General features: G+C 39.4%; 1 protein-coding gene across 1 annotated transcript in view; it reads right to left on the reverse strand.

The window, feature by feature from the left end:
- Positions 1-642: 642 nt before the first annotated feature.
- STK32A (serine/threonine kinase 32A) overlaps positions 643-24,297 on the reverse strand; it is a 313,145-nt gene continuing 289,490 nt past the window's right edge. Inside the window, exons 10-13 of the mRNA XM_073620615.1 lie at positions 24,082-24,207; positions 18,321-18,449; positions 9,673-9,737; positions 643-1,884 (exon numbers count right to left, since the gene is read on the reverse strand). Coding sequence (XP_073476716.1) covers positions 1,788-1,884; positions 9,673-9,737; positions 18,321-18,449; positions 24,082-24,207 — 417 coding nt within the window. The 3' untranslated portion in view covers positions 643-1,787. The remainder of the gene's footprint in view (positions 1,885-9,672; positions 9,738-18,320; positions 18,450-24,081; positions 24,208-24,297) is intronic.

The raw sequence follows: 24,297 nt of genomic DNA on the forward strand, positions 1-24,297 counted from the left end.
ATCTACGAATTTCTGTTATTTAGCACTTAACAAACTTTCATTTGTAGAAACAGACATTTCAAAACATGAATTGTCCTCTGTCCAGCTATGACAATACAAGATCTTATATAACTAAAGGGTAATAAGGCGTAAGAACCACTGTCACGTTTGTATTGCTGCGTGTGTTCCCAAAGATGCATCCTCATTACTGTCCTGATCAACAATGTCACCAGGAATAAAAGTAAGGATAAATCCAAAATTTTGAGTTGGTTTGAGAACAAGAATAGAGGGGAAATCACCCAGTGCAGACCCTGTGACAACTGTCTAAGAAAGGATTTAATTGGAAAAATATCCTCTCTCTTACGGTTGAGTTTGGACAGAAAGCGTACAGATATCTCCCAGAAGTTGCCAGTGATAAATTAATAAACTCTGCTGTCTGATGGACATTTTAAGAAAGCCCAGTATCAAGCTCTGTCTCCACTGCCTATCACCTTGGCTTAGAGTCTCCCAGCACTCCTTATTCCTTCCTCTGGTGGGGCAACAGAATCTCAGTCTCACAATGTGGAATTATTATCTGTAAAAGCCTGCTGAATATGCTTAATGTACCATATGCCCAATATTTAACATATTTAGCCACACATAAAGAAAACTATACCATACAGATTTGTTAGTGCACTTTGGTTGCTTTATTAAAATTCCTGTTTTAATACTACATTAGCTGCAATCCCCTTCCATGTTATTCTATACAATTGAACAAAGAATGCAAACGAATTATATGTAAGGAACAGTGGAGAAAGGAAAAACAATGTACATAAAAGGCAACAATTCTTTTTTTAAAGACATTTTCTTCATACCTTCCACTTATTTTTGGTCTTTATATGAACTCTCAAAAAACTGAGGTCTGAATAGAATAGTCAATTCAGACCCTATCTTGAGTTGTCCAGATACTGCCAAAGTCAAGTTTTGACAGTAACTAAGCAAATTTAGGACAATGCCATGCACTCATTAAGATGTGACCCATTTCTTAGGCAGCTGTGGTTAAGACGTGGTCATTATCTTGACCCTAACAAGCATACACCAAAAGTCATTATCCCTGTTCCTGCATTCAACTAAGCTCATTCTAACGTTCACCCTTTCTTCCTAGCTTTTTTATTCATATTTTTGGCTTTTTTTAATACCCAGGTTGGATATTTAAACTATATTCTAACCCTGTTTTCATGAAATGGCTCAGATCTTTAGGCCCACCCACATTCAGTTACATTGTTTTGCAGACCTCGTCTTTTCCTCTATAAGGTGACTATGGATAACAGACTACACAAAAACACAATATACAGATACCTAATTCTAACAGCATAGCTGAATATCAATGACAAGACTAACTCATCATCAGCCTTGAACAAAATACATTTATACCAATTTTTTAACTACTAGTCTGTCGTACTTCCATTACATGTTCCTGGCTGTATGCTACAGGTATGTAATAAATTATATACAAAAGGAAAACAAAAAAACAGCCTAGGAAAAAGTACCAATGCTCTAAAAAATGTAATCTAAAATATATATATATATTTAAGTTTGTGCAAAATGCATTATCGCTCAGCCCTACAAAAAAATAAGCTTGAAATTGAATGAATCAAAAGGAAGTGTCATCTTATTATACATGAATGCTTTACGATTCATGAAGAAGATTGTCTCTAACAGCCTCCATAGGTCTCACAGTCAAAAATAAATGCAAAGAGACATGTCGCTTATAACCTTTGCTCCAGCATATCAAGTGCTACATAATGCAAGAAGAGTACATGTGGATATCACATGGTTTGTAGGTTATTATTTTGTCCATCCTCATCTTCTTTGGCTTGAACCATAGTTATGTTCTCTTGGTTTACCTGGAGGTCCTTTTGGCTTCTGCAATAATGGAACAAAACAATACAAATATTCACCTGGAAGTTGTTATAATCTTACTAATTTAATAATAAACCTCTTCAATTTAACATTTAACAGTGGAAAACCTTCAGCTCCAGTACCATAGATACCTGAAACCAGTGCCAGTGTTCTAAGTAATGGCAATTTAAGTCCAAAGGATGAGAAACATAGATTTTGTGCTAAAGCACTTTACAGTGTTACATTTTTATACTATTAAAGTGGCTATTTCAACCCCTTGAAATAACTTTCAGGTCTTGGGGAACCCCTGCTAAAAATGATTATAACTACAACTTATGGTATACCAGCATGAACAATATGCTGTAAAACATTTTAATTAAAATAATAATTAATGTGGACTACATGGCATATTTGACAATCCATTTTTTTAACTTCCCTCCTGCTTTATACAATACAATTATTTTCTGCAAAAAGCTTGAAATTAACAATAGCAACAAAAAGAAATTCAGACAGCAGAAGTTTTTGCGTCCCCCAACATCAGTGGTCTGTGTAGAAATGACCTCTTAAGATGACCATACACTATACAATCTAATTATACAATATCTTTAGATCTCAGATCAACTATGTAATGTAAGTGTCAGCCTGATTTTTTTTTCTTTTTTTTTTCACCCATCCACTACCCCCCCCTCACAAACTTCCACCCCCCCGCCTCACCATTAAATTATTCCTTCCTTTCGCAGATGTTATTTCATCTTAAAGCGGGATTCCAGCCAGTGAAACATTTTTTTTAAAGTCAGCAGCTACAAACACTGTAGCTGCTGACTTTAAAAAGTACACTTACCTGTCCTGGGTGCCCGCGATGTCGGCTGCCCAAGGCCGACCTGTCCCTTGGCTCTCGGGTCCTGGCACCGCCATCCTAACTAAGGGAAACAGGCAGTGGAGCCTTGAGGCTTTACTGCCAGTTTCCTACTGCGCACGCGCAAGTGGCGCGGCGCTCTGTGAATGGCCCCATGGTTTTCTGGGGACACACAGTTCCCAGAAGGCAACAGGGCTGCTCACTGAGGAATAGGACACGCTGCAGAATAGGAAAAGGCAGATTAGGAAGACTGCCTAGCAACAAGGGTTCAGGTAAGTTTAAATGTTTTTTTTTTCAAATGTTTTTTTAAAAATTTTTTTAGGATTTTTGGTGACATTTTTTTTTAGGGTGGCCCTCCACTTTAAGGTCCTATGCCTTCCAACTTCTTCTGCCAATAGCTGTCCGTGGTTTTATATTTTTCCCACCCACTCCAGATAGAGTTGAATTTGTCTAATTGCCCTTTATCCTTACAACATAATGATTCCATTTTGCAATAGTAATCCACTTGTTCGAACCATTCTCTTAAGTCTGGTCTTTCACTCTTTAACCAATTTTTTGGGATCAATCCCTTTGCAGAATTTAGTAGTTTTGGCGTTACTTTTTTCATGTATAGCTTTTTAGGAGTATTGGCATTGTAGAACAAACAAGTCAATCTGTTGTTTTCTACCTTATTTCCCGTTATTTCCTTTACACAATTGATTACTTCCTGCCAATTTTATGGAGTCTCTCCGGGGTCATATACCACCTGACCAGGAATTTTTAGTTCATCTCAATGGTGTTGATGTCCCATGCTTGATTGTATCCTCCTGCAATCATTTTCTTGACTTGTTGCTCTTCTAAATTTGTTTCCAATTCTTTTTCCCATTTTTCTATGAAGGAAGGCTGTTTTTGTCCTTCAAGATCCGTCAAGATTTCATAGACTTTCGAGATGCCTCCCTTCAATGGCGTTGGTGTTATACAGAGCTTTTCCAACCGGTTCAATCCCTCTACATCTCTAAACGGGTGTGGTGATGTGTTAACTAAGTGATTTAATTGAAAAAATTCCCATTCACGTAATTTCCCACCAGATTTAATCTCCAATTCTTGTGCAGATGTCATCTTCCCTCTTCTAATAATATCTTTGATTTGTGGATTCTTTATACCAAGTCTTCAGAATATATCTTCCACGATGTAAAAAAATTTGTTCCTGTGAGGGCAGTTAGCGGTGAGTTGTGCGCTCACTTTTGTTTCTGGTATAGTGCGTCCCAGATTCTGAATACGTTTTTAGTCAAGTCGTGAGAGTTAGAATCTAGTGTTAAGTGCCAGCCTGATTTGATACAAATGTAATGGACTGTTTAGGGTTTGTCCTTATATAGCTGCATCTCATAAAATTAGAATATCATCAAAAAGTTAATTTATTTCAGTAATTCAATTCAAAAAGTGAAACTAATATTTTATATAGATGCGTTACACACAAAGTGATATATTTCAAGCATTTTTTTTCTTTTACTTTTGATGATTATGGCTTACAGCTAGTAAGGCGATCAGCCTGTAGCACCACTGAGGTGTTATGGAAGCCTAGGTTGCTTTGTTGGGGCTGCATTGTTGGGTCTGGTGTCTCTCATCTTCCTCTTGACAATACCCCATAGATTGTCTATGAGGCCTAGGTCAGGCGAGTTTGCTGGCCAATCAAGCACAGTGATACCATGATCATTAAATCAGGTATTAGTACTTTTTGCAGTGTGGGCAGGTGCCAAGTCCTGCTTGAAAATTAAATCAGCATCTCCATAAAGCTGGTCAGCAGAGGGAAGCAGGAAATGCTCTAGAATTTCATGGTAGAGGGCTGCGCTGACTTTGGACTTGATTAAACACAGTGGACCAACACCAGCAGATGACATGGCTCCCCAAATCATCACAGAATCATCATTGCTACTGCCAAAAGTACCAATACATAGTTTAATGATCATGGTATTGCTGTGCTTGATTGGCCAGCAAACTCTCCTGACTTAAAGAAAATCTGTGGGGTATTGTCAAGAGGAAGATGAGAGACACCTGACCCAACAATGCAGACGAGCTGAAGCCTGCTATCAAAGCAACCTGGGCTTCCATAACACCTCAGCAGTGCCACAGGCTAATCGCTTACATGCCACGCCGCATTGATGCAGCAATTCATGCAAATGAAGCCCGACCAAGTATTGAGTGCATACTATACTGTACATGGACATACTTTTCAGTAAGGAATATTACATAAGAATTTTTATTGGTCTTATGTAATATTCTAATTTTCTGAGATACTGAATTTTGGGTTTTCACTACTGTAAACCATAATCATCAAAATTAAAAGAAAGGAATGCTTGAAATATATCACTCAATGTGTAACGCATCTACACTGAGCAAAATTATAAACGCAACACTTTTGTGTTTGCCCCTATTTATCATGAGCTGAACTCAAAGATCTACAACCTTTTCTATGTATACAAAAGGCCTATTTCTCTCAAATATTGTTTACAAATCTGTCTAAATCTGTGTTAGTGAGCACGTCTCTTTTGCCCAGATAATCCATCCACCTCACAGGTGTGGCATATCAAGATGCTGATTAGACAGCATGATTATTGCACAGGTGGGCCACAGGTGGGCCACAATAAAAGGCCACTCTAAAATATGCAGTTTAACTGTATTGGGGGGTCCGAAAATCAGACAGTATCTGGTGTGACCACCATTTGCCTCACGCAGTACAGCACTCCTTCTCATAGAGTTGATCAGGTTGTTGATTGCAGTCTGTGGAATGTCGGTCCATTCTTCTTCAATGGCTGTGCGAAGTTGCTGGATATTAGCATGAACTGGAACACGCCGTCGTATACGCCAATCCAGAGCATCCCAAACATGCTGAATGAATGACATGTCCGGTGAGTATACTGGCCATGCAAGAACTGGGATGGTTTCAGCTTCCAGGAATTGTGTACAGATCCTTGCAACATGGGGCCGTGCATTATGCTGCAACATGAGGTGATGGTTGTGGATGAATGGCACAACAATGGGCCTCAGGATCTCATCGCAGAAGTTATTGCCCTGCTTAGCTTAGTATTGTCCGCAAATACTGAGATTAAACTGTTTACCTCATCCTCCAGGTCGTTTATGAACAAATTAAATAGGACTGGTCCCAGGACAGAACCCTGGGGGACCCCACTTTCCACCCCTGAGAATTCCGAGTACTCCCCATTTATCACTACCCTCTGAACTCGCCCTTGTAGTCAGTTTTCAATCCATGTACTCACCCTACGGTCCATGCCAATGGACTTTACTTTGTACAGTAAACATTTATGGAGAACTGTGTCAAATGCTTTTGCAAAATCCAGATACACCACGTCTACGGGCCTTCCTTTATCTAGATGGCAGCTCACCTCCTCATAGAAGGTTAATAGATTGGTTTGGCAAAAGCGATTCTTTATGAATCCATGCTGATTACTGCTAATGATATCATTTTCATTACTAAATGCTTGTATATAGTCCTTTATCATCCCCTCCAAGAGCTTGCATACTATTGATGTTAGGCTAACTGGTCTGTAATTCCCAGGGATGTATATTGGCCCTTTTTTAAATATTTGTGCTACATTGGCTTTTCTCCAATCAGCTGGTACCATTCCAGTGAGTAGACTGTCAGTAAAAATTAGGAACAATAGTCTGGCAATTACTTGAGTTCCCTAAGGACCCTTGGGTGCAAGCCATCTGGTCCCGGTGACTTATTAATGTTACGTTTTTAAAGTCTATTCCTAATTCTCTCCTCTGTTAGCCATGAGGGTGCTTCCTGTGATGTGTCATGAGGAAAAACACTGCAGTTTTGGTTACTGAAGCCCCCCGATTCCCTTGTGAAGACTGAGGAGAAGAATAAATTCAATACCTTCGCCATCTCACCATCCTTTGTAACCAGATTCCCTTTCTCGTTCTCTATGGGGCCAATATGGTCTGTTCTCCCTCTTTTACTGTTGATATACTTAAAGAATTTCTTGGTAATTTTTTTACTCTCCTCCGCTATGTGCCTTTCATGGTCTATCTTAGCCGCCCTAATTGCACCCTTATATTTCTTGTTGCATTATTTGTAAAGTTTGAATGCTGATAATGATCCCTCAGCCTTGTATTTTTTTAATGCCTTTTACTTTGCTTTTATATGCATTTTTACATTGGAGTTAAGCCACCCAAGACTTTTGTTCGCTCTTTTAAATTTATTTCCCAATGGGATGCACTGCCCTTACTTAACCACTTGCCTTCCAGGCACTCCTTCCTGCCCAAGCCATTTTTCAGCTTTCAGCACTGTCGCACTTTGAATGACAATTGAGCGATCGGGCTACACTGTACCCAAACAAATTTTTTTTTATAATTTTCTTCACACAAATAGAGCTTTCTTTTGGTGGTATTTAATCACTGCTGTTTTTTTTATTTTTTACAAAAAAAAATTTTGAAAAATTTTTTTTTACTTTTTTCTGTCAGTAAATTTTGTAACTAAATAATTTTTCACCTTCACTGATGTGCGCTGATGAGGCGGCACTGATGAGCACTGATAGGCTGAACTGGTGGGCATTGATGAGGTGGCACTTATGGGCACTGATGAGTCTGCACTTAGGTGGCACTGATGAGGAGGCACTAATATGCCGAACTTTTGGGCACTGATAGGTGGCACTGATAGGTGGCACTGATGGGCACTGTTAGGTGGCACTGGTGGGCACTAATAGGTGGCACTGGTGGGCACTGGTAAGTGGCATGGATAGGCGGTACTGATGGGCACTGATGGGCATTGATGGGTGGCACTGATGGGCGACACTGATGGGCATTGATTGACAGCAGTGATGGGCATTGATGGACAGCACTGATAGGTAGCATTGATTACCATCACTGACTGGCATCGCTAATGGGCACTGATTGGTGGCACTTGTGGGCAGTGGTGGGCACCGATTGCTGCCACTGGTGGGCACTGATAGCTGGTATTGGTGGGCAATGGTGGGCACTGATTGGTGGCACTTTTTTTCTTTATTGTAATCAGGGCACTGATCATCGGTGCTATGATTACATTTCTACATATCCCCCTGTGAGGAGATGCCACTGATCGTCTCTCCTCTCCTCACACTCTGTCAGAGTGAGGCGAGGAGAGCCTATTACCGACACTTCCTTGTTTACATGTGACCGGCTGTGATTGGACACAGCCGATCACATGGTTAAAGAGCTGCGGATGCGGCTGTTTACAGATATCGGGGTCGCACCTTGTCCTTGCAACACGGCGCGGCCACGATCGCCGTGGGCATGCAGGAGCGACTGTTCTGGGACGTCGTTCTGTGACACCGTCATATGACAGCATCCCAGAACGAGAGCTGCACCGCTCCGCCGTCATTTGACGGTGGGCGGGTAGCAAGCAGTTAATATGCTCTTAAAGAAAACCCATCTCTCCTCTTTGTAAGATTTTATCCCAATTAATATCTTCTAGCAAGTTTCTTTGTTTAGGGAAGATGGCTCTTTTCAAATTCAGTGTCTTTGTATTCCCCTTATGTTTCCTATTTGTGTGATTTATACTGAAGCTAATTTAGGAACTGGCGAGCCTTAGACGAATGCGCGGTTCCTTCCACCCAGTCTATGTCTGGATAGTTAAAATCCCCCATTATGATGACACTTCCCATCCTTGCCGCTAATCCAAATTGTGATAGGAGGTCCGTCTCCCCCTCCTCCCCCAGGTTAGGGGGCCTATAGCATACTCCCAGTATTACTTTCCCCTTAGTTTCCTCCCTTTGGAGCTCTACCCATTCCACCTCCTCCCTTGCTCCCCTAGTGATGTCATCTCTCACATTCACTTGTACATTATTCTTAATATACAGACATACCCCTCCCCCTTTTTTACCCTCTCTATCCCTGCAATGAAGGGAATACCCTTGAATGGTTGCCAGCCAATCATGAGAGCTGTTTAACCAAGTTTCTGAAATTCCCACAAAATCTAAATCCTCCTCGTACAACAGTATCTCTAATTCGCCAATCTTGTCCGCCAGGCTCCTGGCATTGGTGAACATGCCACATAGTTTAGCCTGGTCGAATACTGTCTTCTTATTAAGTGTTCCGAGGTTGCAAATAGGACTTGTTACTATACATACCTCGGTTTCATGTGCTTTAGTCAACCTACCACTAATGCTCCAATACTACCCTCTGAAATGCTTACAGCCTTCTTCAGCACAGTATGGCACATTTTATAGAATGCGTCCATATTCATGTAGAAGACAGAGTTTTCCTAAATTCTTGCATGCTGAAGAGGCAATATTGGGATCCAATGATGAATGAAAGGAGGCTGTTGACACAAATTGATGATGTCCCATTATAGTTGTGTTGTAAATATAAAGAGTCTAAAGCTACTTTTCTCAACCGTTTTACCCTGGAGGAACCTTTCAAATAATTTTTTATGTCTCAGGGAACCCCTGCTATAAATTACTATACCTGCAGCTAGCAGTACAATAGAATGACCAATAAATTGTAGAACGCTTTAAAGTGTTTCTAAAGGCAAGATTAAAAAAAAAAAAAAAAATGTTATAATTACATGCTATGTGCAATGGTTTTGCACAGAGCAGCCCTCACCCTCTTCTTTTTGGGTCCCCCGTCAGTGGTCCTGGCTCCTCCCCCCTGCTGAGTGCCCCCCAATAGCAAGCCTTTTGCTATGGGGGCACTCGAACAGGCTCCCTCCCGAGCAGCGCTCCTGTGAATGGACATTGTCCATTCACATACGGAGCGTGGCTCGGCCCTGCCCCCAACTCTCTAGTTAAGGCCTATTTTGTTGCACCTCTTCAAAAAGCTGGCCATATTCGCATTTTACAAACAGCATTGCTACAGTTTGAACATGCCAGCATTAATATGTTCTTACTACAATGTGTCTAATTCAAGGATTCATATTTAGCTTACAGCAGAAAATCAATTTCACAGAAATACAGGGCATGGTGACATGCTATACTTACTTTTCTCTGTTGAACACAATGAAGTCTCTCTCCACATTTTCCAGATGCTTCTGCAAGTTACCATTCTAGGATAGTTTTAAAGGATCGAAAAAACAAAAGAAAAAATAATCAAGGCAAAGAAATACATTTTAGATATTAGGGCAAATGCCTATTGGGCAATAATTAAAAGTCCACCCAAATTAAAAAGGTATGTGCTAAGCACATTCTATTCAGGTACAAGAGGGAGAGGGGTAAGGGTAGATAGTACACTCATTTTAGTTTTGACTGGGCACAGTTGGGTAAAATTACGCACTGCCTACTTATTAATTGTACATAATGCTAACACACCCTGAATCTAAGTAATGTCCATGACATCATCACATGCATGGTGAAGGGATCGTGGATGGCCCTGAAATGTTGCATTCTTCCTCTAGGATGTGTTCACTTTATATAAAAGCATTTGGTCATTACTAATAGATCCTGGGAGTGCTGGCAATATGTACGTTAATATGTGGGTTTTACCAGTTTCCAGCTGGCAGCTGCTGCAGGACCAAATAACTTCTTAGGCCAGGAACATGTGCAATGGTAATATATATGTTAAATGTAATAAAGCAGATTTAAAATGAAAAGTCCACATATGTGACGGCCCCTATCCACTAATGACAAAACACTGCATTGCAGAAAAAATAAACACATTGAAGGAAAATTCATTCTAAATAATTACCTTACTCCCAGATCATGTCTGCTTTCTGATCATAGAGGGATCTTGGGAGACCTGAAGATCCCAATTTTCATGAAAGGACACTACTGCACTGTGATGGTCTCGCAGAATCTGGTATCCTGAACTTTCCTGAAATCCTGCAAGAGGAACTACTGACTCACCTCACCAGAAGCCTGGGAGTAAGGTAAGTCTTTTTCTCCCAAAGTGTTTTTTTTTAATTTCCTTAATGTAGAATTTTGACAGCAGGGCATGGGGGCAGTCACATAGGCAGACCTTGCATTTTACTGTAAGGGCTGCTTTATAAAGCAGAAGATTGCAGTTTGATTAATTCATGCTGAACATTTGCAGAGTAATTAATATTTTGCTTATCACACAGCATTAAAAGCCACTTAAGTTAAGTGTCTTCCATATCAATCATCAGGATTTTAAACATTCTCAATAACATGAGGAAGTGTTATTCATCAAAGTCTGCATCCTGGAACTGGTCCCCCAAGCGTTTGGCAGAGTACCATGAATTTAAAAGCCACAAGTTAGCATCTATAACAAGAATGCTAAATCATCATCATTTTAATTAACTTTGGCATTATTTGGCATTATTTGAAATATTCCCCACTGCATCTAGAAACTGTTTTGACTCCAGTTTTTTTAAGAAAAAAATAAAAAATAATAAACAAAGCTTTAATGCCATCTTAAGTCACCACATCATAAATGGCAGCAGCTCGGTGCAATATGAGTCTTCGTGTCAATTTTAGCTACTGCAACTCCTACTGCAAGTCAGGAGCGCAATGAATAGGATTTGAGTCTAAAGATTAACACACAAAATCCAAAGATGCAGGCACAATTTCCTGAAATGGCACCACACCCAAAAATATATATAAAGAACAAAATAAAAATGGGAAATTAAAATTCCAAATCAAATTTTATTCCCAGTGTTATTTATTAAAAGCTTATAGTGCTAATTATGCTAGGCCACAACTCCTAACAATTTTGTTCATACAAATGCATATTATGTTGTTTATAAATGTACAGTAAATATATTGGGCCAAACTGCAGGAAGGTAGTTTTGGGTCTCAACGCGTTTTGCTGTTTATTGGCTTCAATAGGAGACCCTAATATGCCAAGGAATAAATCAATTAATTAGCTAGGATTAGCATAATTTCAGGGACATTTACACAGTTGACCTGCTATTGTGTTGGACAGGTTGTTTTTATTGATGTATAAGCTTTTAATGAATAACGGTGTGAACAAAATTCGATTTTGGATTTTAATAAGCTGAGTATTCACTCTTTTTGTAGTTATGTGTGGACATTTAAAGTCCTTCCTTTTTTTTCTTTTGTTGTTTATACAGTATATAATGATCAACACACACTTTACAATCTAATTGTATTGAAAACAAAACTAAATGCCCATGGGACTTTTTGGAGGTACAGCAACACATCTATTATATATAAAATCATTATTCTAATTCAAGGCAAATTCACAATATGCAGCAGTCAAATTGCAGAGCAGCCAGAGCAATTCACTGCTGTGCTGGGGAGCACTGTGGTGCATGATTCAGTGCATCACACTGCTCCCTATTTTGTTTTGTATGAGCTTTCTTTGAAGTGTACAAAACATACACTTCATTCACTGCAATGTCTGGCAGCGAGATGCGCCGTGCTGTCCGACATTGCAGTGTGATTCAGGCCAGTGCACTGCGATAAAATGATGCATTTTATCGCAGCACGCTGCATCGCAGCACTAGGCCGCATTGCAGTTTGAATGGGACACATAGGAAACAATTGTTTCCTGTGTGTTCCTGCAGTGACAGACATCTCACACTGCGGTAAAACGTTTGTCACCGCACACAGTGTTCACAAATAAAAATTTGTCCTATGTGGAAAACAAATATAAAACCTTTGTTTCTACAATGCACCGATTTACTAAAGTGAGTCACATACGATGTAATCCATTTACTATTTTACAACCAAAATCTTCTGTTAAAATAATGATTATATAAACTTGCAGAGTATACAGTTGGACAAGATGAATCACAAATTTCAACTTTTTTTGTTAACAACATTCACTTCATCAAGAGTTGATGCTACTGACAGGGTGTCTAAAAACTGGAAATAAAATGAAATTTTAAAAGATGAATGGATGACATTTTTATCATCATATTGTAAAATATAGCTCACACTTACAATCAGCCTTGAAGAAAATTTAATAAAACCAGAGAACTTCTGGATGGTAACGGCCATGGGATATCTGTCTCGGGGGCCCTGGAAATGGGGAAGGACCCAGCAAGACCAAAAGGGCACAGGTATGACTCAACTAAAGCCCAGCAATGCCACTCAACCCTACAACAAATATATATTTGGTATCTTCAAAATTCAAAAATAACCATACACTTAATACCAAAGTGCTGCATACAATCATATGCTGACCCAAAATGCACCAAAAATAGAGGGTGAAACTAACTAAAAAATCTGTACTAGTGATAGGTGTGACTAGATTATAGTGCGCTATATACAATACAATAAGAAAGATATTATAAGCCTTTTTGGCCTACTAATTGGGAATAAAGGATCCAAACAATTATCCAAATCACTTATACTGGTGGTCACATTGCTCAGTCATTTCCAGTAGCATACTGAAGCTGAGCAATGTGAGTACTGTAAAAGTGAAAAAAAAGAGGTACTGATAAAGTGGTCTACATTAATTTGATAAAATAAATATAGGTGATCACCAGGATGAAAAGAGGTCCACCACAACAGAGTGTACTGGGTAAGTGTCCAGCAAGAAGATAAGTCTGACCACAAATCTCAAAAAAAAAAAAAAAAAAGAAAGAAAGTGTGACAGACTCACCCGGGATAGAGGCTTTTGGAGGGGACTGAATGTGAGCCTCTTGCCTACAGATTATGGGCCCTGGCATTTGGGGTACCCTTGAGGTGTTGTTACTTTGGCTTCAGGTCCTTGTCCCCCAGGACACACAGACTCTGGGGACCCTGTATTTGCCATAGTAGCAATAGTGACTCATACTGTTGGGACTCATACTGTGAGAAGATGCTAATGTCATCAACTCCACTCACCTGTCTGATGTCAGCTATAATGTGTTTAATGTAAATGAATTTAGTCTGCCTTACCACAGGTTCTAAGGGTATTCAACTCATTGTTGTTTGTTCTAATTAACCCTGTGTTGGTGTTTATGGTAATGTGTGTTGAATAGTCAATGAGCTAGGAGACGTAGTCACCTAGGCTGTATAAAGAATTAGATAATTAGCTCATGGTAATTAGGTTACAGTTGTATTGTTAGAGGAGGTTCCAACGGCATATAAAGTCTTGTAATTTTGATTCTAAAAAAAGTTAGTTCATGTTAGCATCTAAGCAAGTGTCGCCTTGTTTTGTGCTTGGAAGCATTTGGAATATCTGATATCTGTATACAGACTGGGAGGAAGTGGTATATGACGGAAGCACTCAAGCGGAGTGTGGGACGTTCCGTGACAGAAAGGAAAAAGAAAGGGACAAAAAAAAAAAAAAAAAAAGAATTTCACCTTCTTACCGGATCACATAATGGCAGCCCTCCAACTTTCCCATAAGTTTCTTTGGGAACCTGTAGCTCTCTCTTATCTGGGTATATATCTGATGCCCTCTTTACACACCTTATATTCTCAAAACTATCCTGCACTATATAAACGCCTAACGGCAGACTTGGTTAACTGGCAATTCCATCCCCCATCGTGATTCGGCAGACTGCACTCTATAAAAATGAACATCCTTCCCAGAATTCGGTACCATTTTTGCACTTTGCCAATTGCTCTGGTTCGGTTGGATTTGTTTTCAAAGAAAACGTTTTCAGTTTATCTGGGGGATAAGAGGCCTAGGATGAACAGACGCACACTATACACTTCGAAAATAAAGGTTGATCTGGGAGTCCCTCAAAGATTTTTTTGCCTCTCAATTGGCCCAGCTCATTAGGTTCCATTCATGTCAGCCCCACTCACTGTGGATGCTCATAGAATCACACTCCTGTCCATCCAAACCGATAACCCATGCCATGTGGCTACGGGCTCGGGATCGACCTCTAATTCTATGCCCCTCTCTCTCATCATTTAGCATTTGGAATAGACTTTCTAAATCACATTCATTCAAGTCTCTGCATTGCCCATTGGCTCCCTTGTTGCAAAACAAAGACTTCACCCCAAGCCTCACTCCTCACATCTTCAATTGGTGGACCAATAAAGGTCTCCTGCGCATAGCAGACTTCTGCTAACATAAAGGCATGTTGAATAAACAGGCTCTAATAGATAAGTTTTAGCTGCCAGCTTCAGAACATTATTGGTATATTCAATTGAAACATTATTTACACACCTTATCTCGCAATAGTGATCTCATGACTATGTCGCCCATGGAATATCTGTGTCACAAATATGATAAGTTTAAGGGTCATATTTTTGAATTGTATAGTATCTTGGTGTATACATCAGCCAAACAGGATTACATGGTCAAGTTGGAGCAAGACCTCCAAGAAAACTTGAACTAGAGGAGTGGCATTCGATTGCCCACGCAGCATCAAAATCACCCATTAACACTTCTATTATGGAAGCAAACTATAAGGTTCTCCTGAGATGGTATATGGTGCTGACCAGACTGGCTACCTATGTTCAGAGAACTTTTTACCATAGCTAGAAACTGGAGGTCAGCTGCCATCCCATTTGACCAACTTAAGCGCAAGCTTTCCTGGTTCACAGTCAACGAAAGGTTTTCGGCAGTATTGAATGACAAAATAAAGGTTTTAGAAAAAGTCTGGGGTCTGTGGATCAGTTACTTGGCTAGTGACCCCCGGGCAGCTCTGGTCTGATAGGCCTTTGGGTGGCAAGGAGCAGAGCTTGGGGTCTTCCTACCTCTCTTCTTTTCTTTCTTCTCCCCGCTTTTCTTCTTCATTGTTGAATTATGTCCTCGAAAGGTATTGACCTTGCACTACTAGTAGCGGAGGACAGGCCCCCCCATGTGGCGGGGAACATCTTCTCTTTCACATATTTGTATGTGGAGCAACTCTTGGGCTCCACTTTAGCTATTATGCGACTTCTATGATGCTATGAGTTGAGAGTACACTTGTAGTCTCTTTGCTAGCTATTGTTACTGTTTTAACAAAGCTTGAGCACACTCTCACAAGCTCGCAACTAAGTACCTCAGAGATGCCTGAGAGTGGCGATGTCGAGAGCTACCTCTCCAGTGGGTGTATGCCTTCTGCCTCTCCTCTTTTGAATGATAATGTACACATTTTCTTATTGTCGATATATGAGCACTTTGGATTGTGTAAATGATATATTACTTGAATATGTATGTTATTGTTTTTCTACCTTATGTGAAAACTTTAATAAAACCATTGAAACGGAGAAAAAAAAAAAAATTCAGCTCTTATATAGACACCCAAGCGCATATGGGGTTGGCCAAACAAGATGTTACTACAATGGTGTTCAAGTGCAAAATGAGTAATTCCCATGCCTGTAGCCCACTACCTCACTGGGCCCAACCCTAATTCGGCGCCATGTGTATGAGTGCCAAAATGGCACTCCATAAACCACCTATACATGGACAAATGGCACTAAGCCATGTCCAATATGAAAGCAAGATGACCTATTGCACATGTGTGTGATGTCACAGTGCAATGACGTCAGGCGCTGTGATGCACACACACACAGCAATCTGGCAAAATTATATCACACACACAACAAATGTGTGTGCACTCAACTGCCAGGGACCATGGCGTCAATGCAAGCTGGCCACTGCCGAAACCAAACAGATGCTTGCATGGTTAAGGGATCCCAACCCCCAGTGGACAAAAAAAAAACCACAAAGAAGAAACTGAACAAATGGCCACAAATTTTGAAAATATAAAACAAAAAACAAAACCGAAACATGAAACAAAAAACGAGAAAAAAAAAAAAAAATACAAAAAGACAAAAACAAAAAGAGAAAAAGGGGAGGGGGAAGGGAAAACCTCTCGACTGCATCGCAGCCCCTAGGAAAAACATCAGACTCCGAAAAAAGCAGCATCCATCACACATAGTTCCTGGCCCAAATGTTGTCCTGCAAAATATTAATAAATGCGTATGAATATCTACAATTCAGGACTAGAATATAGTCCAAGCACAGAGACCGTGCCAATTCCATCCATCACATGGGGGGGAGGGAGTAGCTCTCAGGGTATAAATACACCCCCACCATAGGTATGGTCGTTAATTTGAAACCAAATTCACAGGATACACATATACATTCCTTTTGTATTGCAACTGACAAAAAACTTGGGGAAAACCTTTTTTTCCATTTGGTCATATTACAATATGCATTAGGATATTTACAATAGGAGCAATTACCACAATTAAAAGTCCCTTGAAAGGGTTTAGTACACATTTTTGTTGGAGCTCCTTGAAAGTGACTATGTACTAGTCTATCTTTGAGCGAAGTGCTCTATGAAAAACAATGTTGGGTGTTGATCTAAAAAACTTGGAAACAATGAGGTCTCTCATCAGAGGATACAATACTTTTGCAGCACAGTCTGAATCTCTTGATGTTGTTTTGTGCATTTGATAAATTTAACACTATTATCTAAACTTCTATATTTTTATGTAAAGCCTAAGAACTCATGAGAATTGCCTTTTGTGCGATTATAGTTTTTTTCAAGCATGTTTTACTGTATCTTCTCCCCTTCAACCTGTCTCCTAAATTCTGAGCTTCCTGTTCAAAGATGGCACTATAGGAACAGTTTCATTTTAGCCTTACATTGGCTATAGGGAATGGATTGTATCGGGGGCCTTGGATGTAAACTGCTGGTGTATAGGATGGTGTTTCAAGCTGTGGGTTTGTGCTATAAAGTGCAATGAAGACTGCTATCTGTCCCTTTAGATACCAAGACTTCCAAAAAGGCTATTTCCTGTTGGCTTGTCTAGATGTTCCTATTTAGGAGTATGGAGGGAAGGAGATAGAAGAAACTGGCAGCAATGAAGGATGACGTCCCAGTGCTTATCACAGAGAAGGAATAACATTCTAGGTAATTTTTCTAACAACCTATGGCACAAACTTTGTGATTGCATTTTTTTATATGAGCAGCCTAAACATATGTTTGCTTTATATATGTATGTGCTTACAGTTTATCCTAAACTGTAAGCACATATGTAGCATGGTCAGCCCTGTACAGCTCCTTGAAAGCCTCAAAGTGTAAGCTCTAAAATCACACTTAGCCTTGCTCTTGCACCTCCACAGGGATGTTTATCATACCAATGGACCTAAATGAGTAGTTATCCCTTGTTGTTGTGTTGTGAGTGCAGTCCCACTGCAAGGGAGAATTTTCAAGTTTCCTGGAGTGCAGCTTTAAAGTGTTACTAAAGCCACAACAGTAAAATCAGTCTTTATATGCAGTAAAGCATTCTCATTATACTCACTGTGGAACCTAAGGGGTTAATCCTGCACATTGTGTAAAAAGGTTGTTTGATCCTGTGTTCTCTGATCTTCTACTTCTTCCACAGTCCCCAAATTCACCTCCAGATAGAACAGAGCCTTTGGAGTCACTCTGCACATGCTCAGTTTGGTGTGTATTGCTATAGCGCTTTTTTTTTCTTGCTAGGGTGCATGTGATCAGCACAGGGCCAATCAACACTGTCAAGACAGAGGGTCAGGGGTCCTGTAGCCTAATAGGACAGTTAGAGTAGAATGAAAACTCCTCCTACAAGCTTTAACCAGACACTGATAGAAGTAATAAGACTGCTATATACTACTGATGAGAAAAATTATTTAGCAGTTTATATTTACTAAAATAATTGCATTTCTATGTTTTGTGTACTGTGGAAGACCAGATATAGTGAATGCAGGGTCCTGGGTTTAGTAACACATTAGGTTCATACCTATAGACATGTACAGTATATTTTATGACCTGTTTACAGAGCGACAGTGCAAGTGCATTTCTTACCAGTGCAAAAGGATTTTTCGCATTATCTTTTACTTTCTTGGCTAGTCTCTTCTTCTTTTTGTGTAAAGGTTTGGATTCTAGAATCATTTCTTCAAGTTCAAAAGTTGGGTCACAATTAAGACGCCCCTTCTGTTATTTTAGGGTAGTTTAAGGTAGATAGTTACAAAAACAAATAGTAGAGTGAAAACAAAATATACTGCAAACAAGGCAAATAATTTACACATGCAATGTACAAAATCCAGTGAAATACACAATTAAAATAGAAATGTAGCTCTGCAAAAAAAGTCCTTAAGATCCTTTTTTGAAACTAGGTCAGACAAAAGACCATCACGTTTCACATAGTAGGTGCTTAATCATACAGTTTAAATTAAGACAATGGAGAAATAAACTCATTACAGCCAACCAGTAATTAGGTGAGGATGTGGTCAAACTTTTGAAAATAAAGTTTATTTGTACACAGGGTTTCCCCAGCTGTTCAAGATTAACACACAAAAATAGGTCTAAACCAGGGGTGGGTATCCTCTACAAAGAGGCTTTATGTGGATTACCAAATCAGTTGAATATTCCAGCAAATGGTAATTCCAGGCAGTTCCTGCAAATCTGATAGATATCAATATGGCTGCACATCCTAAAATCCAAAGCTGCATATCTGCGGTCTTTGAAGATGGTATGTGGGCCAAGATTCTGAAGGTTGAACTAGCGCAGCCTTGCTTAATCCTCTATATCCCGAACAACTAAAAAAAAATGTGATTTTTGACTTACATGTAAAATCGTTATTTAAGAGTACATTATAGGACGCTGAATATTAGTATTAATTTAGCCCATGAAGTATTGACAGATCTGATCTTTAACAGGAAAGGGAGGGACCTTATCCCTTAGACTGTAGGCTCAGGCATCCGTTTCAAGGCGACTGGGGTAGATGCTGCAGATTCCCTCCTGATCTGTAAGCTGAGTAAAATCTGGTAAAGCCCACTGACCCATTTCCACTGCGCTTATGATCTGCCATTGAAGTTAGGAAATGACTACCCCAAAGGATAACCTACAACCTGTGCTGTAGAGCCTACACAGTCCTGGCAGGATTGAGGATGTGCAGGCACAGAAAAAACCCAAGACCTATGTAGAAGTGACAAGGCAGAAAATGGTGCCAATCCTCTTCCTGGCAGGATTTGCGGATGGCCTTCAAGGGGATACTAAGAAGCATTGAGGAGTCATCTGATTTGAAAAACTACTAAATGGAAGCTGCAGTGGCTATAAGCAACTACAAACTTGATAAAAGACTCATTATGTAAAGGTTAGAAAAGAAATAATAAAATAATAAAGACAAAGGTTTGCTCCTCCTAAGGCAAAGAGTCTCCTGTACACAAACAATGAGGCTTGCTGGGAACAGGAGGGGTTATTTTGGGCTTGCCTTCAAATGTTGCCATTGTACAATCACCCGAAGGAAGCATATAAGTCAATGCTGTAACAAAATGCAAGATACTCCCAATGGCTTATACGCAGCTTACAAGTAATGAAAAATACTTGTTTTATATAAAAATATTGTTTCTATTTTTAATAGGTAAAATTGCATCAATAAAAGCAGTAATGACAAAATGGAAAGGGGATGGGAAGGGGAACATGTGGAAAAGGAGGGACAACAAGAGCTGTAGTGTACATAAAAATAAACATATTAGATGTCTATATGACATTTAACAAAAAGAAATTCACAAATGGTATATCTGTGGATATTACTGTGTAGAATAACCCCAACGCGTTTCAATCATAATTTTGTATACAATCTTCTTCAGTGGGATACAGACATCTATAACATATTAATACAGAATATTAGCAATATTAACATCAATAACATCCTCATCATTGGGAATAAAGATATCAATTTCTAACAGGTGTATACATATGTATAAAAGTTTATAACATATGTCTATAAAGGTAAAGCTGCATTCAATGGGTATAATTACCTTGTTTAACTATCTATCATTCCAGTGTGTAATATATTGGTTTATCCAGTATGTCAACGCAGACAGCTAGTTATACGTTCATCACAAGATAGAGGCGAATGCAATATCTGAATGTGTAAAAGCTGCGCTTATCACCTAGGGGGAGACCTTTTGTTGGGGTTTAAGTTGGTATTGCTGCATACATAGGGGAAAAGTGTGCCCCTTTTGGTGCTACACCCCTGTGGATGGCTTTCCTTGCTGTGTGTGGCCATCGACGAACATTGACGAGCAAGTTTTTGAAGGCATTACTGGATCAGAAATTTTTCTTTCACCTTGATACAGTATTACAATAATCTTTGTATTGTAGGCCCAGTCCTCTATAACTGCATTATTGGGTAACTGGTAACTATGTCCATACAGGTTGTTGTTTGTATGTTGTTTATATGTTTTTTAACTATGTTGAAATAAAATGTATACTTTTTTACTAATTCTCTCTCTCATTATGTGCCCACAAAGTCCGTTCATTTTTTGACTTGGTCAATCCTTGAATATATATTTTGGATGTTGGCATGGTGAGGGTCTTCCCTACTTCCTAATTTGCGTATGTTGATTGGAGTATCTCAAAAAAATTCTAGAAATTAAGGTAAGGTATTGAATTCTTCAAAGATGTAGGGTGAAAGCTAGAGGTGTGCAGTACAGTATTGGCTGCGGTCTCCTTGCGGTAGAGGGTACTTTCTAATTTACCCTGTGGATTTTTTCAATGATCACATCCAGAAACGCAATCTGTTTCGGGTCACACATCATTGTGAATTTAAGATTAAGGATATTATCGTCGATCCTATCCATAAAATCCAAAAGGCTTTCCTTAGACCTCTCCCAGACCAGAAACACATCATCAATGTATCTGTGCCATGTAAGAACATGGCCAGAACAGTGTGCAAACCTCTCGTCTGAGAGGAGGGCCTGCTCCCACTCCCCCAGGTACAGATTAGTGTAGGATGGGGCACAACAAGTCCCCATCGCTATGCCCTGCAACTGGAGGTAGTGGGAGCAGTTAAATTGAAAAAAGTTGTGTTGTAGTATATACTTAAGTCCATATATTATGAACTCATTGAAAGGCCTATCATCCAAATGTCTCTGAGAAAGTACTCGCTGTATGGCCGCCAGTCCTTGTGGGTGAGGGATGGAGCTGTAAAAACGAAGACCAATTAATTTGCCAAATCTGACAAGACAATTGATGAATGTATGTATCTTCCTCTGTACCAAACACTCATACTGTCATTAAGATACGTATAATTGATTGATATAGTAAGATAATAACAGTTAAGTAACTGGTAATACATCTTGCAAGCTCTTATGGGAGTATATACCCTTTTAAAATTAATATTGATTAAAACATAATTAATAAACCATAATGATAAATTAATGTCCTTTCTTTTTATACAAGGACTTTTTCATGTACATGTTAAATAATTACCTATATAGAAAAATGTATAGATGTATGCAATAACTGTGCCCTGCCCCACTTTTTTTTATGTGTCCCCACGCAGGTCTTTCGGTGGTTTCCTGTTCTGGTCAGATGGTCGGGGCTTTTTCCTTTTCTGTCTCCTGGCTCGGAGGGGGGAGGGAAGACTCCAGGGTCTGTCCCTCCCACCACACCTCTGGCATCATCTGGGGATCTCCCTCCAAATCAGCGGCGTTCAGTGGCTAACTCCAGGCGTTGGTGTCTGTCGCATGCATGCACATGACCACCAGCAGGGGGGCGGTGTGCTAGCATGTGGTGTCACAGTGCTGGACAGGTTTCCATGGAGTCGGCGGCAATTGCCGGGATTCACCCTGAAGGCCGAGGAGGCTATACAGCTGGCCTTTGATTTATTCATGGCTGGAAGGGGCGTGCAATACAGGATGGGGATATGAGACACTGATGCACTGGTTCATACCTCGATTATGCACACAGGTGAGACAGGTTAGGACATCAGCAGGCTTCCATATAAACAACACACCCACTGTACACCCTATTCCTATGTGGATACAGCACACTGGATAGTTGCAGGACACGAGCATGTAGTGAAAGACAGCTCCCAGTAAGTAACCATTTACCATCCCTTTCCCTTGAAAATATATTGCAATATGGTCTCAGCCCTCTCTGACTAATTAATTTAGTTATACATGTACATATATATATATATATATATATATATATATATATATATATATATATATATATATATATACACACATATATATGTTTCTTTCAATGCAGCTTGTGGGTGCCTTAATGGTGAGGAACTGATGATACCACTAATCTTGTGATGAACGTATAACTAGCCACCTGCTCTGACATACTGGATAAATCAACATATTACACACTGGGTTGATAGATAGTTAGTTAAACAAGGTAATTGTACCCATTGAATGCAGCTTTACCTATATAGACATATGTTATAAACTTTTATACATATGTATACACCTGTTGGAAATGTATATCCCCCAGGTAATGCATTTAATCAGGGAAATACATTCCTTCAGCACAAAGTACAGGATTTGCTTCAGTGCATAGGATACTCTTACAAAAGTTGAAGGTAATTAATCTCTAGATATTATATATATCATACGCGCATTTGTGTCTCCTCCCACCCCTGCACGTTTAATTAAGTATGACTTCTTGTAGACAGAATTTGACTTCCTGCCAATTTTCTGGATGGTGGACCACCGTGAGCATATCATGATGTGATGTGACGTTTTGTCTTTTTGCTCTGGTTACTTAAATATTTCTCGCATCAAAGGTAGGACCCATTGTTATTTTTGAATTCCTGCATATACAGGCTCCTTATTCCCAATGATGAGGATGTTATTGATGTCAATATTGCTAATATTCTGTATTGATATGTTATACATGTCTGTATCCCCCTGAAGAATCGTATACAAAATTCTGATTGAAGCGCGTTGGGGTTACTCTAAACAGTAATATCCACAGATATACCATTTGTGGATTTCTTTTTGTTAAATGTCATATAGACATCTAATATGTTTATTTTTGTGTACACCAGAGCTCTTGTTGTTGTTCCTCCTTTTCCACATGTTCCCCTTCCCATCCCCTTTCCTTTTCGTTATTGCTGCTTTTATAGATGCAATTGTACCCACTGAAAATAAAGACAATATTTTTATATAAAACAAGTATTTTTCATTACTAGTAATCTGCGTATAAGCCATTGGGAGTATCTTGCTTTTTGTTTTATAGTTTATTGGGCTAGCAGCCTGTTGTTTATAACCAGGAGAGGTGGGTTCCACATTTTCTATAAGTCAATGCTCTAAGACGATGTGCCCTGTGATGTATGATTAAGAAACAGGTACATGGCAAAGAAAATAATAGAGAAAGAAAATGCGTACATAATTATCATAAACATTTTTCTTCTTCACCTGTCTTAAAATGAATCTGTCCAACATGAGACATATTCAGTGTTGTAGAGCAGACTGCAACAGAATTCAACTGTACTGTCTATTCAGACTGCCACTGTCAAGTACTCAGTGGTGGTGGTGTCATTCATTTCAAATTACCAGCACTTCTATAAAAATCCACAAAGAATTAGCACAGTCAGGTCTTCTGAAGACTGTTCTGTGCCTGGACAGAATTAGGCAACAAATAGTACTTTGCAGATAACACTCATTGATTCTTAGTTCAAAAATATTTCTGCAACCTCCCTAGATACACTTTATATTCCAATATTTGGGGCAACAATGAGATAGGATGCCTCTAAGTGGTTACTTTACATGTGATATATGTAATTTAGGTGACTTTTCAGAGTCATGAGAATCACACTTACCGTTGGTGTAAACGCTGGTACAACTTTTTTTTCTAGAACTGCATCCCAATTAACATCCGACAAGCAAGGAAACTGCTGAATATCTTCAAGGCATGAAAAACGCTCTTCTGGATTCCTATCTAAAAGCTATAGTACAAATGCATATTTTATTTAATCAGTTATTTATAGAATTTTGTTTGTGAGAAATTAAATGGTACAATTCATAAATATCTCCTG

This window comes from Aquarana catesbeiana, linkage group LG03 (genome assembly GCF_042186555.1).
Source record: "Aquarana catesbeiana isolate 2022-GZ linkage group LG03, ASM4218655v1, whole genome shotgun sequence".
NCBI lineage: Eukaryota > Metazoa > Chordata > Amphibia > Anura > Ranidae > Aquarana > Aquarana catesbeiana.